The sequence below is a fragment of the Hyperolius riggenbachi genome, chromosome 11 (genome assembly GCF_040937935.1).
Source record: "Hyperolius riggenbachi isolate aHypRig1 chromosome 11, aHypRig1.pri, whole genome shotgun sequence".
NCBI classification, from domain to species: domain Eukaryota; kingdom Metazoa; phylum Chordata; class Amphibia; order Anura; family Hyperoliidae; genus Hyperolius; species Hyperolius riggenbachi.
Window position 1 is genome coordinate 157,634,569 of NC_090656.1, and position 15,086 is coordinate 157,649,654.

General features: G+C 42.4%; 1 protein-coding gene and 1 long non-coding RNA gene across 4 annotated transcripts in view; one reads left to right on the forward strand and one right to left on the reverse strand.

The window, feature by feature from the left end:
* LRRN4CL (LRRN4 C-terminal like) overlaps positions 1–8,196 on the reverse strand; it is a 67,635-nt gene extending 59,439 nt beyond the window's left edge. The window contains exon 1 of one of the 2 annotated variants that reach the window (XM_068260671.1): positions 7,811–8,196. In XM_068260671.1, coding sequence (XP_068116772.1) covers positions 7,811–7,816 — 6 coding nt within the window. In that variant the 5' untranslated portion in view covers positions 7,817–8,196. The remainder of the gene's footprint in view (positions 1–7,810) is intronic. The other variant, XM_068260672.1, reaches the window with a different exon arrangement.
* LOC137538459 (uncharacterized) overlaps positions 1–15,086 on the forward strand; it is a 145,618-nt gene that overhangs the window by 74,729 nt on the left and 55,803 nt on the right. The window contains exon 1 of one of the 2 annotated variants that reach the window (XR_011024797.1): positions 8,095–8,217. The exons of the other annotated variant lie outside the window; for it this stretch is intronic. This is a non-coding gene — a long non-coding RNA (uncharacterized lncRNA). Of the gene's footprint in view, positions 1–8,094; positions 8,218–15,086 lie in introns of those variants that run through there. 2 annotated transcript variants of the gene reach the window in all.

The following is a 15,086-nucleotide window of genomic DNA, read 5'->3' on the forward strand; positions in this document are numbered from 1 at the left end:
GGAAGTCAATGGGGACCCGAACTTTTGTGCTTTGTAAAGCCTCCTTACATGCTACATACCCCAAATTTACAGGGTATGTGCACCTTGGGAGTGGGTACAAGAGGAAAAATTTTTTAGCAAAAAGAGCTTATAGTTTTTGAGAAAATCGATTTTAAAGTTTCAAAGGGAAAACTGTCTTTTAAATGCGGGAAATGTCTGTTTTCTTTGCACAGGTAACATGCTTTTTGTCGGCATGCAGTCATAAATGTAATACATATAAGAGGTTCCAGGAAAAGGGACCGGTAACGCTAACCCAGCAGCAGCACACGTGATGGAACAGGAGGAGGGTGGCGCAGGAGGAGAAGGCCACGCTTTGAGACACAACAACCCAGGCCTTGCATGAGGACAAGAAGCGTGCGGATAGCAATTTGCGTTTTGTCGCCATGCAGTCATAAATTTAATACAGATGAGAGGTTCAATAAACAGGGACCGGAAACGCTAACCCATCACAGATGTTCATTGTTCATGTTACTTGGTTGGGGTCCGGGAGTGTTGCGTAGTCGTTTCCAATCCAGGATTGATTCATTTTAATTTGAGTCAGACGGTCTGCATTTTCTGTGGAGAGGCGGATACGCCGATCTGTGACGATGCCTCCGGCAGCACTAAAACAGCGTTCCGACATAACGCTGGCTGCCAGGCAAGCCAGCACCTCTATTGCGTACATTGCCAGTTCGTGCCAGGTGTCTAGCTTCGATCTAGCCAGGTGTGCCAGGTGTCTAGCTTTATCTTCTACCTGCATGAGACATTTCGTGAAATTCAGACGTTGCTAACGGCCATGGCTGAGATTTATGTACGTCACCATCACTACCATTGAAATAGCCTAAATAAACAGGTTTTTGTGACCCTAGGCTATGACCTCTTCGGCCTAGGACTGCATTGAACGCGACCCACGCATTGTGCGCATTCTGGACAACACCAATTACTGGGTTTATACCCTTCTGGATCCACGGTACAAACACAATGTTCCAAAACTGCTTGAAGAAAGAGTCCGACAGGTCAAAATGGAAGAATACCAGCAGGCCCTTGTGGAGACTTTAAAGAGGAGATTGACATCCTCCCCCTCCTCTAGCCAGTTGTACGCCGACAGACTGACTTCCGCAAACCCAGGACGACCAGGAGGGCAGCAAACAACACAAGCCGCAGCTAGTGCCCAAAAGGGAATGGTATCGGCAGTGTCCTTGGAGTGGGAAAATGTTCTGACACCCATGCAGCAGCACACAGAACAGCAAGCGTGCAGATCCACCTCCAACACCGATCGCCTGGAGAAGATGGTCAAGGACTACATGTCAGATGGCATAGCTGTGTTGAACAATCCATCTGCACCCTTCAACTATTGGGTATCGAAGCTAGACACCTGGCACAAACTGGCAATGTACGCAATAGAGGTGCTGGCTTGCCCGGCAGCCAGCGTTATGTCAGAACGCAGTTTTAGTGCTGCCGGAGGCATCGTCACAGATCGGCGTATCCGCCTCTCCACAGAAAATGCAGACCGTCTGACTCAAATTAAAATGAATCAATCCTGGATTGGAAACGACTACGCAACACTCCCGGACCCCAACCAAGTAACATGAACAATGAACATCTGTGATGGGTTAGCGTTTCCGGTCCCTGTTTATTGAACCTCTCATCTGTATTAAATTTATGACTGCATGGCGACAAAACGCAAATTGCTATCCGCACGCTTCTTGTCCTCATGCAAGGCCTGGGTTGTTGTGTCTCAAAGCGTGGCCTTCTCCTCCTGCGCCACCCTCCTCCTGTTCCATCACGTGTGCTGCTGCTGGGTTAGCGTTACCGGTCCCTTTTCCTGGAACCTCTTATATGTATTACATTTATGACTGCATGCCGACAAAAAGCATGTTACCTGTGCAAAGAAAACGGACATTTCCCGCATTTAAAAGACAGTTTTCCCTTTGAAACTTTAAAATCGATTTTCTCAAAAACTATAAGCTCTTTTTGCTAAAAAAATTTTTCCTCTTGTACCCACTCCCAAGGTGCACATACCCTGCAAATTTGGGGTATGTAGCATGTAAGGAAGCTTTACAAAGCACGAAAGTTCGGGTCCCCATTGACTTCCATTATGTTCGGAGTTCGGGTCGAACACCCGAACATCGCGGCCATGTTCGGCCCGAACCCGAACATCTAGATGTTCGCCCAACACTACACGTGACCCGTTCGGCCAATCACAGCGCTAGCCGAACGTTCGGGTAACGTTCGGCCATGCGCTCTTAGTTCGGCCATATGGCCGAACAGTTTGGCCGAACACCATCAGGTGTTCGGCCGAACGCGAACATCACCCGAACAGGGTGATGTTCTGCAGAACCCGAACAGTGGCGAACACTGTTCGCCCAACACTACTTGAGAGTGACTTGGTTGTTTGCCATTTGATTATTACTGATGTTTTTGAGGCTTTGCTCCCATCATTGTTTTTACATAGGGTGATAAGAGTATGAATATTATGGTATAGGGCACCCTGATTTTTGGTTTACAGTCAGTGAATACATGCTCACTTATAGCTCTTCTTTAAAAAGCAGCTCCAGATTTTTTTTTTAACTTTGGATAGACTGGATAAGTGTCATAGCTTATTTTGGGATTTTACTGCTTTGTCCCTATCCAGTAAAATATCCCTCACTTCCTGTCCTGAAGGGCTGAAGTCTACTCAGCATGAACAAAGACAGATGAGAAATCTCCTTTGAGTTTATATTTCTGTCCCTCATTTCCTGTTTCCTCATTTTTAATTGAGGAATAATCTTTGCATCTGGGGGACAGACAGAAGTACTGTATTTTTGGACCATAAAGCGCACTTTTTCTCCCCCAAAACTGAGGTGGGAAAAATAGTAAATTTAGATAGCAACTGCAGAAAAAAAAACATTCCCTACGGCTGTCCCTCCCTTCACTAAGCCTCCTGTAACCAACTTGATAACAACAACAACAACAACAAAAAAAACCTTGCACTGCGGCTGTCCCTTCCCTGTAAAATGTCCTGTTGCCTCCAGCAACTTCAGAAAAGAAAAAAACTTTCCCCGTGGCTGTCCCTCACCCCACTAAGCCCTTGTAGCCCCGGCAGCTTTAGTTGAAAAAAAAAAAATCCTTTCCCCGAGGCGCCCCCTCCCCCGCTGAGCCGCCCCTTACCTCCGGCTACTACAAAGTTCAAACAGGTTTACTGCATCAACTGCATCGCTGCTAGGCCTCCTGTGTCCCGCACAGCTACTGCAGAGTGAAGCACTACAGCGGAAGCCTTACCTGATCCAGCCGTCGTGATCCTCTGTCTGTGTCCTTTCATGCCTGCAACCTTGCTGGGCCCCTCTTACTGCATGGTCTGTTGGCAGTCATGCGCTGTGGTCACTCATTGAGAGTGCGCCAGCAAGGTTGCAGGCCTGAGAGGACACAGATGGAGGATCGCGCCAGCTGGATCAGGTAAGGCTTTCGCTGTAGGGTTTCACTATGCAATAGCTGGGAGGGACACAGGAGGCAGTACACCTGTTTGAACTTTTGTAGTAGCCAGAAGTAACGTGAGGCTCAGCAGGGGGAGGTTTTTTTTTTTATTCTGAAGTTGCTGGAAGTATGGGGCGCTTTATGGGGAAGGGGCAGCTGCAGTGAAAGTGGACCTGAACTCTTACGCAGAACAGAAGGAAAACATAGAGAAATTAATCCTGGACAGAAAACAAAGAGTTGTGGTCAATGGATCGTACTCAAAATGGGAGACTGTTAGCAGTGGGGTCCCACAGGGGTCTGTTCTGGGTCCAGTGCTCTTTAATTTATTTATTAATGACCTAGTAGATGCAGTAGTGAGCAATGTTGCTATTTTTGCAGATGATACAAAATTGTGCAGAATCATCAACTCTCAGGAAGATAGTGTCATATTGCAACAGGATCTGGATAGGATGGCTAAATGGGCACATACATGGCAGATGAAATTCAATGTTGACAAATGTAAGGTCATGCATTTTGGACGTACTAATGGTCTAGCACCATACAAAATAAATGGGATACAGTTGGGGACATCAAACTTGGAGAAGGACTTAGGAGTACTCATTGACAACAAGTTAAATAATCGTACTCAATGCCAAGCAGCTGCAGCTAAAGCTAACAAAATTTTGGGATGCATTAAAAGGGAAATAAAAACTCGAGATGCTAGCATAATATTGCCCCTGTTTAACTCTCTAGTAAGGCCACATCTGGAATATGGAATTCAGTTCTGGGCACCACATTACAAAAAAGATATTGCAGTTTTAGAGCAGGTGCAGAGACGAGCAACAAAATTGATGCGTGGGATGGAAGGTCTCACTTATCGAGAAAGGTTAGATAAACTGGGTTTATTTAGTCTAGAGAAAAGACGCCTTAGAGGGGATCTAATTAACATGTATAAATACATCAGAGGGCAATATAATACCTTGGCGGATGAGCTTTTTGTCCCTAGGCCTTCTCAAAGGACTAGAGGACATGATCTGCGCATGGAGGAAAAACGTTTTAACCATTTATTTAGGAAAGGGTTCTTTACAGTAAGAGTGATTAAGATGTGGAATGCATTGCCACAGGAAGTCGTTATGGCAAACTCTATACCTGCATTTAAAGGGGGCTTAGATGCTTTCCTTGCGTTGAAAGACATCCATGGCTACAATTACTAGGTAATGCCTAATGATGTTGATCCAGGGATTTTATCTGATTGCCATCTGGAGTCGGGAAATAATTTTACCCTTTAGGGGCTAATTGGACCATGCCTTGTAAGGGTTTTTTCGCCTTCCTCTGGATCAACAGGGATATGTGAGGGAGCAGGCTGGTGTTGTACTTTATACTGGTTGAACTCGATGGACGTATGTCTTTTTTCAACCAAAATAACTATGTAACTATGTAACCCTGTATGTATTTAGAGAGTTTAGCCTGTTTAATTCCCCCTCATCTGTGTGTAATCACAAGTTGTAATCTCTCCCCTGTGTCACCTGGCTGCCACGACAAATAAAGCAGATAAGCTCATTTCAAGGCACAAATAACAATATGTCTGTTTCTATAAAAAGCAGGAAGTAGACACAATGGATTTATTTTAGGATTTGTATTAACTGTAACAAAGAAATGTTTTTCTTTAAGGTTGTTATGCTGTTGCATATCTTTTAGAGCAGAGAGGAAGTTCTGAGTTTAGGTCCACTTTACAGAAGGGTAGGGGGTTTCACAAAACAGGTTTTTCAATATTTTTAGTTGCTAGGGGATACAGGAGCAAAGATGGGGAGGGACTACCACCACAGTAAGATTTTTCTTTTATTCCTGCAATTGCCAGGGATACAGGAGCAAGGGGGAGGGTGTGCCACAGGGAAGCTTTTTTTCTAACTTAGGGAGCAGGGGTTAGTGTAGCTGGGAGGCAATGGTTGTTATTGTAGTGGGGAGGGCAGATGCCCCTGCACCATGCATGCACTATGGACCCACCCAAGTTTAGTATATTTTTTCCCCTGGTGTTTGCCCTCTAAACACAGGTGCGTCTTATGGTCAGGTGCGTCTTATGGTCAGGTAAAATATGGTAATAACCCAAAAGAGGGTCAAAATATTTTAAACCTTATCAAGTACAATAAAAATAATGTTCTCACACAAGACACTACCAAACTTCTGGTGCATGCCCTGATTATTTCCTGACTAGACTATTGCAACTATCTGCTCTGCGGCCACCCTGCCAACTGTTTAGCCCCGTTACAGTCCATCATAAACTATGCTGCATGACTTATCCACCTCTCCTCCAGCTTCTTCAGCCCAACCCCCCTCTGTCAGTCCCTTCACTGGCTGACAGTTACACAAAGGATACAATTTAAAATCCTTACTTTCGTCCTACAAAGCTCTCCACTACCTAGCTCCTTCCTATCTAAATCAACTTATTTCCAGGTACCATCCTACACGCAATCTTCGCTCTGCTAACAATATCTTTCTGTCTTCTTCCCTGGTCAACTTTTCTCACTCCCACTTACAAGACTTCTCTCGATCCTCTCCCCTCCTCTTGAACACTCTCCCTCAACACAACCGATACTCACCCATACTTACACTTTTTAGACACAATCTGAAAACTCACCTCTTCAGGCAAGCATACCTACCTAGGACACTGCCCACTGACCACCATTTCTACCACTCCATACACTGCTTCTCTTTACCTATTGTCCTATACCTTAAACCTTTACAGTGTAAGGCCTTTTGGCCAGGGCTCTTTTCCCCTTTTGTCTCACAATGCTGTGTAATGGGTGTACATACCTCCCACCTCTGTGTACAAAATACAGTATGTAATTAATTTGTTCACTGCATTGGCTGTTATTCACTCTTGTCTTGTACTAATAATTGTATTGTATATTTTGTATTGTTAAAACCTGTGTGCTGTTGAACAGCGCCACGGAAGATGCTGGCGCTATATAAATCACTAATAATAAAACATGCAAAAAATAAATTGCAGCAACTAACATAACTAGGTGTACACTTAACATATATACATCCTTAAGCTCTGCATTTAAGTATAATTTATTATGACAGTTTCCAGATGTTATGTAACTTTTTGTAAAACATCATAAAATAATATACATTTTTTTAGTTATGCTGGTAAACCAAACAGTGTGATGAGATTAAATCCATCACTGACTTTATATTAGGCACTTAGCAGATTTACAAAGTGAAAATCCAAGAGCAGCTACAGTAATTTGTTACAGTTAATACAAATCCTAAAATAAATCCATTGTGTCTACTTCCTGCTTTTTATAGAAACAGACATATTGTTAACTGTGCCTTCAAATGAGCTTCTCTGCTTTATTTGTCGTGGCAGCCAGGTGACACAGGGGAGAGATCAAATTACAACTTGTGATTACACACAGATGAGGGGGAATTAAACAGGCTAAACTCTCTAAATACATACAGGGTTAATTTCTCTATGTTTTCCTTCTGTTCTGCGTAAGAGTTCAGGTCCACTTTCACTGCAGCTGCCCCTTCCCCATAAAGCGCCCCATACTTCCAGCAACTTCAGCAACTGCTGTTGAACATCGCCATGGAAGATGCTGGCGCTATATAAATCAATAATAATAAAACATACAAAAAATACATTAAAAAAAAATAAATAAGTATAATTTATTATGACAGTTTGCAGATGTTATGCAACTTTTTGTAAAACATCATAAAATTATATACATTTTTTTTAGATATGCTGGTAAACCAAACAGTGTGATGAGATTAAATCCATCACTGACTTTATATTAGGCACTTAGCAGATTTACAAAAGTGAAGAATCCAAGAGCAGCTACAGTAATTTATAATTTACTTTATTTCTTGTTTATTAAACTAAAATGATTCAAGAGATGTACAGTATGTTTTTCAAAAAAAATCCATAAAACTATAACCGTGCTCTGAATTTTTATACCATAAAATGTGTAGGCTAAATATGTAGGCTTTGAAATCTTTGCTTCTATGATTCCATTTCCCAATATACTTAAAATGTACATTAGGGCAACTTATCTTGTCTATTTTCAAAACTGCTAAGGGATTAAAATTCGTTTTCCTGAAAAATCTGCCTGAAAGAAGGAGGATTGCTTAAACCATGTTATGTTTTAAAATGTTGTTACACTTGCATCAAAAAGACAAAATAATAGTAATGAATGAAAACCCTGCACTGTGCCTGGAAATTTGGAAAACTGCCAAAAAAATCTACAGCAGGAATCCAGTACTAACACAGAACAGTGAATTACTCTATTCAGGGTTTGAAGTTGTTCATCAGTAAAAATGTTAAAGGTTTTCTAGTCTTTAGACTTGTGTTGTCACTTACCATCATAGTATCGCTTAGTATCCTTTATAGATTTGTGTTTCTAGTCTGTAAGTGTTCCGCTGCAGCAGTCCCTCTTTCTATAATCCAACACTGTAGTTTTTATTATTTTAGGTTGTAAATTGGTAGACAAAGCATGTAATGCTGAGAATTGTTCGTCTGCCTCTTCCTCATACATCGTGTCAGATTTTTTTTTTTTATAGAGTCTGTGACTATGATGTCACCTGACCCTGAGTCACTTACTGAGTATGTGGAAATAGAAAGGGAGGAGAAAAAACATGGGAAGAGTAAACCTTGGGGAAACGCTAAAGGCAGATAGAAACACTGATGATGGGATATGAATTTCAGATGCGCATAGGGGTGTGAGAATATTTTTTCCGGAAAATGAAGTACAGATGTGCAGACACTTGGTGAGTGTATAGTGGGTGCATCACTAGGGATGAAAATTTCCCTATAAGGAGACTGGATCTGATACATCCAAACAAGTCTGAACTTCAGTAAATTGTTCACATTCTTTGCTGATCTTACCACTTAAACCTTTTTATTGTACTAAGTTGTTTTTGGTCATTTTAATAGGGTGTGGACTATAGAAGTCTGGGTTGCTGTTTTAAGATGAGCTGAAAAACTAAGGCCTTAAATACAACAGCCAATAACAAAGAAAGAACGAACAAAGACTGAGAATTAACTAATATAAAAAGTATGGAAGAGAGGCTACAAATTGTTTTCATCTGTGTTAGAAAAATAAATTAGACATCCTTTACTCATTCATTTACTCAGTCTGAGCACTAAGTGCCACGAAAGTTAGCAAAATCGTTATTTATTGTTATTATAGTGCTTTTTTGTTTTTTTAAGTGCTTTACATAGTGAAATGAACAATTCATGTATCAAACTAAGAAGGGAGGGTGAGCATTGAAGAACAATTAATAATAACTGGTGTGCAGGCTTAGGGAATAAGGAGCAACAATAAGCAAGGAAGAAGGAAAAGAATCCCCAACAAAACTGTACCACTAAAAAATTTCTAGAATCTTACTGAAAATAATATATAATTCAGGGATGAGGAAGTGAGAACATACATTTTGATCTCATGGCAAATTGATTCTTTCTTGGTAATTGAATTGTTCCACAAGAAAGAACCAGTGGTTTCTCATGAGGTCACTTACAGTATGTTTGTCTGAACAGGTCGAGACTCAAGAAAACCAAACGCCTTCCATAAAGCATCTTCTGTAAAGCATCCGTAAGTCATCTTGTAGGACATTTATAGCTAAGCGGGTATTGTCAATTGGTCTTCTCCAAACAGGATAAAACCTGTTTGTGAGGTAGAAACCAGTGAGGGGACTACTTTACTTAATCCAAGAGCCAACATTTTAGCCAGGAGTTTTTTTTTCATTGTTGAGGCCCGAAATCGGTCTAAAATTAGTGGGCAGTGAATGATCAGACTTTGGCTTAGGGATAAGAGACATGGTATCCCGCAACAAATCATCAGGAAACTGACCTTCCTCTATCATGTAGTTAAATGGGTACTTCAAATGGGAAAGTAAGATATGACTTAAGGCCATACAGCCATCAGGGCCAGGAGCTTTGGAATCCTTTAAAGTTGGAATTGCCTGTCAGATCTAGTCATAAGTGATGGCGGAACCTATAGTCTCAACCTGGTCACCAACCAACTGTGAGCGATAGTACCCAACTTGTCCTGGTGGAACAGATGAGTGAACTCCTCCTTGCCATCCCACACCAATGGGGCACTCAATAAATCCACTTACAGTAATGGCAGAATGTTGATATGACCGTGTAGACCTACCGGCAATGAAACAGATCTGCATTGGGCATGGAACACTTGGGGCAGATCTGTGAGTAGTGGGGGGGGGGGGGGGGGGGGGGACTTGTACTTAATATTGAAGGCGTACTTTGCTCTGTGAATAAGTTTGAGTTGAGACTCCCGCTAACTCTTCCCAGGAATTCATTTGTGAATAACTCGGTACCACTCAAGAATCTTCTGTTCTATATTTTCCCCTGGGATTTCATTAGCCCATTTAGATTATATATTTCTTTTTTATGTACAAATGTATTTGCTGAAGGCTAACTTGGATGATGGACAGTGAGATTTGAGAGACATGGGGGGCCAGGAAGCCATCAAAATGGTTTAGAAAAGCCACTGAGGACATACTACTAACCTTGCTGAGGACAGGTGCTCACAACTGACCATAATACGAAAAGTGGTGTTAAAGAGGAGCTGTCAGCCATACTACGTCAGAAAAAAAACATATACAAGTTGATAAATAATTGCTCTACTTACATATGTATTGTACTGTCCACATTTTCATTTTAGTGATTTTCTATTGTAATAAAAAGAGAAAATCCTTCTTAGGATTTTCCATTTTATGGCCCAGTGCACACCAAAACTACTAGCCGATCTGAATAACGCTAGCAGTTTTGGGAGCAGATTTCAGAGAGATCCTAGGTAGGTTTAGAGCGGATTTGTAAACATGCCTAGCGGTTTTGGCTGCGTTTTTGTGTAGCAGATTACACAAAGTGTTACAGTAAAAGCTGTACTGAACAGCTTCTGTAACAAAAATGCCTGGCAAACCACTCTGAAGTAGCGTTTTTCAGAGCGGTTTGCGTTTTTCCTATCCTTTACATTGAGGCAGAAACGCTTCTACAAATCGCAAACATGCAGCAGGAGGCACGTTTGCGGTTTGCTACAATCCTCAAACCGCCAATGTGCACCATCTCATTGAGATACATTAACCGAGCGGTTTGACAGGCGGATGCGGCCGTCGGATCGCATCAAAAACCGCTCGGTGTTCACTGGGCCTAACTGTGTCTATTTGAAGCCAATCCTGATGTAATTTCCTTCCTTACTCTCCTCTGCCTGATTGTGTATGTCTTTCCCTTCCTCCTCCCAGTCTTCAAGCACTCCCACCCAGCTCTGCAATAGAAAGTGCATTGTCACAGCATGAGAAATATTGGGCAATCAAAGAGCAACAGAGGTGTGGGAGGGGAAAACAGGAGGGAAAGAGGCTTCACCCAATAAGGGTGAATTAGTTAAGTCTGAGGGGAAAGTAGAGAAGCAAAAAAGGATAACAATAATTTATCAACAAGAAAAGTAATAGTGATTTTTAACTTTTGGATTGTCTGGTTAACATCCTTATTACTTGTTTACCAGATAAAAAAGAATTGATTTTTGATTTTATGCCCAACAGTTACACTTTAAAGTGGAGCAGTCAACCATACTATCTCAGGAAAAAAAACATATATAATTAGATAAATATAGATAAATACTTGCTCTACTTACATATAACATGTGTATTGCACTGTCCACATTTTGAGTTTAGTGATTTTTCTATAGTATCTGTGTCTATCTTGAACCCAATCCTGACATAATTTCCTCCCTTAGGCCTGATCCACATTATAAGCGCTTTTCTGAGCGCTTTGTGATTGATTAGCTCTTTCTGAGCGGTTTTTAAAAATTTCTCCCATTCACTTTCATTAAAATCACATACGCGAAAAATTTTGGTGATTTTCACGCGATTTTAATGAAAGCCTTTTACTCCTGCATGGACAAAAAGTAGGGATAATAAAAATTGCACCCTGCAGAAAGAAAAACACAGAGACAACAGGAGCCCAAATGTGTATGTATGTCACAGTACCAGAAGTATGTAAAATATACGGATGTATTATACTCACAAAGGTGGGTTGCAGAAGGGCAACCCGACCACTAGAAGCAGGTGGAGATGTATAACCCCGACTCCACTAGGGTGACCAGACAGAGCTGGTGATGGTCGCACTCTTGATAAAAAGGAAACCTCAAATGACCTAAATTGATCAAAGAGGGTTGATCCCCCTCCAAAAGGAGAGTGAAGGCACAAGGTAAAGGGGGAAGAGGCGCCCAGAGCAGATAAAATATGTTAAAAACAAATAAAATGAAAAAAGTGAGGCGGCTTACCTCAATGAAGACAAATTCACGTATTAATAGAATTTTATTGCACTGGCCAGTGCAATAAAATTCCATTAACACGTGAATTTGTCTTCATTGAGGTAAGCCACCTCACTTTTTTCATTTTATTTGTTTTTAACGTATTTTATCTGCTCTGGGAGCCTCTTCCCCCTTTACCTTTTACTCCTGCATAGCTGAATCGCGAAATCGCAAATCAATAGTGATTTTTAAATTACTAGGGTTGCTACTTTATCACAGAAATTGTGAGAAGAATTTTCCACTATAGTGATTCAATTTGCAAATCGCAATCGCCTTCTGGAGCGATTTTAAGAGGGATAATGCAATGCAAATGAAAAATCGCAATCCCATACAAAACAATGAAAAATCGCAATCGCTGGCGTTTGTGATTGTTAGTGGAAAAGGGCCCTTACTCTGTCTGTTTATGCCTTGCCTGCCCTCCTCCCAGTCGTCAAGCACTCCCACTCAGCTCTGCAATAGAAAGTGCATTGTCATAGCATGAGAAATATTGGCCAATCAGAGAGGAACAGAGGTGTGGGAGGAGAAAACAGGAGGGGAAGAGGCTTCAGCCAATCAGGCTGCATTAGTTAAATTTGAGGGGAAAGTAAAAAAAGAAGAACCAGCAAGCCCTGCAACTTTCTTTGTCCGGCAGATGTACCAAATAACAGCCAGGGAAACTGAGGAATGATATTTTATGGAGAAGAAAAATAAGAATGATTTTTAACTTTTGGATTGCCTGGTTAGTATCCATATTTGATTTTTTAATTTATGCTCGACATTTACTCTTTAAACAAAAGATAACATAAAGATAACAAAATGCAAGTGATCATAGAATGAAACACTCCTAGAGTTAATGGTGCCCTGAGGAGGCCATCTAATGGGCATCAATCATTCAAGACCTTAGTCATTTGCAAGCCTCCTCTGTGATCAATCCATGGCTGCCACACTTTTTCAAAGTGAGGGAGAGAATCACCTAATTGATGCGCTCATAAATCGCTTTCTTTTCTACACAAGACAAAATAGTATATCTCAGAGTGGGTTGTTTCCACTGGGAAGCAATATAGACTTTTGCTAAGGAAAGAACGTGTTGTGCTAGTTTGTGAGGAGCAGGTTTCATACCTTGGTGTTTGAGTCCTAAAAGGAACATTATGACATCCTTAGAGACTGGTATTTTGAGTAAACTAGAAAGGAGGCCTGCTAGTCTAGTCCAAATGGCCGATACAGTCAGTGCCGGTTGAGCTATGAGACAGAGTGAATTGTTTGTCTCAGGTGGCATTAATTGGAGAGCAGCAAGCTGGCAACACATGTGCGCACAAACTAAGCCAAGATGCAGAGGCTTGTGCCGTTTCACTGTAAGAGCACCGCCTGCTCTGATATGGTAGCAGCTGAGCAGGCAGCATCACAGATCTCTGCAGGCAGTGCACGGCATGCTGCTTCTTCCTGTACTAGATGTGGTGCCCCACCCCCATTCCTGTCCCAGCAACATGGCAGCAGTTTCAATGTGTCTCTGTGGCTGCACTAGTGATGTGCTGATTCCCACCTGGCCAGAAGAGATCTGCACAGCAGCAGCACAGGGTGAGTGGAGGGAGAGGATTTCTGGCGAACTTCTCTGACTGGCAGTCTGAGACACTAGGGAGAGGTAGCAGAACGTGCACAGTGCTTCACTCTCCAGAAGTCTGCTGTCATTATTGCATGTGTTCACTGGCTGCTGTGACCAGAGCCGGCGCTACCATAGAGGCAAAGGAGGCAATTGCCCCAGGGCCCCAGAGCCTGTAGGGGGCCCCAGTGGCTACAAGAGGAAAAACATTTTTTTCAAAAAGACCTTATAGTTTTTGAGAAAATCGATTTTAAAGTTTCAAAGAAACAAAAATACACATTTAAAAACCGCCGACTTTAACGGTTAATAGCAAATCCACCTTAAATGCTAGAAACCCTAAATTTGCGGGATATGTTAAGGAGATCATTGGGAATAAGAGGAAAAACAATTTTCAAACTTTTTCAAAAAGACCTTACAGTTTTTGAGAAAATCGATTTTAAATTTTGAAGGAAAAAAGTATACTTTTAAATGCGATAAATGTCACTTTTAGTAGCAAACTTGACGGTAGTGTAATTTTACATGTATCAAAAGAAAGAGCAATAAATTTCCTGACGGGGTTTCCTGGGGGTCCATACGCAGCCGCAGCGCTTTGGCCAGGGATCGCTATACAGCCACAATATGGTTGTATGAAGATCCCTGGCATTTTTTCCTATTTTCCCCAAAAAATTTTGTATGTTTAGAGTGTGGGAATTTTTTTTTTTTTAATTATGTGGGGTCCCCCCTCCTGAAACTTTTTAACCCCTTGTCCCCCATGCAGGTAGGTATAGCCAGAATGTGGAGCTCTGACCGATTGGGGCTTCACACCCTGACTATACCAGCTGCAAAAAAGGTCCCTTAATGCAGATTTTTGTTCCGGGGTAGCTGTTGGGGCCCCCCCAGTTTATTTTGCCCTGGGGCCCCATTGTTGCTTAAACCAGCCCTGGCTGTGACACTGAGTGCCCTAGACTATTGATTCATTATTCTGATCAGTCTGGTGTTGCAGTGGCCAGTGATACAGGTAATGGTGACAGCCGACCAGGCGCGGACACCGCTGGGGACTGGGCTGGGGGGGGGGGGGGGGGAGGAGGGAGGTGTCCCCCTGGCCGTCTCTGCTAAAACAATCAGGGCCTGTGCAGTGCTCTGGTGTATTTACTTACAATCAGTTGTAATTGTATGTAATGTAAAATCATACATACCTGGGGCTTCCTCCAGCCCCCTTGGGCCTGATCACTCCTCCGCCATCTTCTTCCGCCTCCTGGATCCTCCTTTATGGTTCCTGGTCATTTCGGGAGTTGCCGTGCATTCCCCGTCATGCTCCTGGCTGTAGGAGCATGACGGGGGAGAATGTGTGGCCGCACTGTGCCTGCACCAACTGGCCGAAGTTACCAGGAGCCACAACGGAGGATTCAGGAGACGGAGGAGGGGGGCAAGGGGAGCGATCAGGCCGAAGGGGGCTGGAGGAAGCCCCAGGTATGTATGGTTTTTTGTTTTATTCATCTCAGGTACACTTTAACACTAACCTCACTATCACTATGCCTAAAGGTGGCCATTAATGATATAATCCAGCCACCAATGGATTATTTCCGATTGCCACAGTAATTGATCGGTTGTGCCCATTAATGACTGAATTCCCGCTAACCAATCATAATGATGCTGCAGGCACTGTGAATGTACGATCACTCCACCCCACCCCGCAGGTCTGAGTCACACCTTGACACCCCTGCTACTGGCCACAGCTACAGGATTCAGAG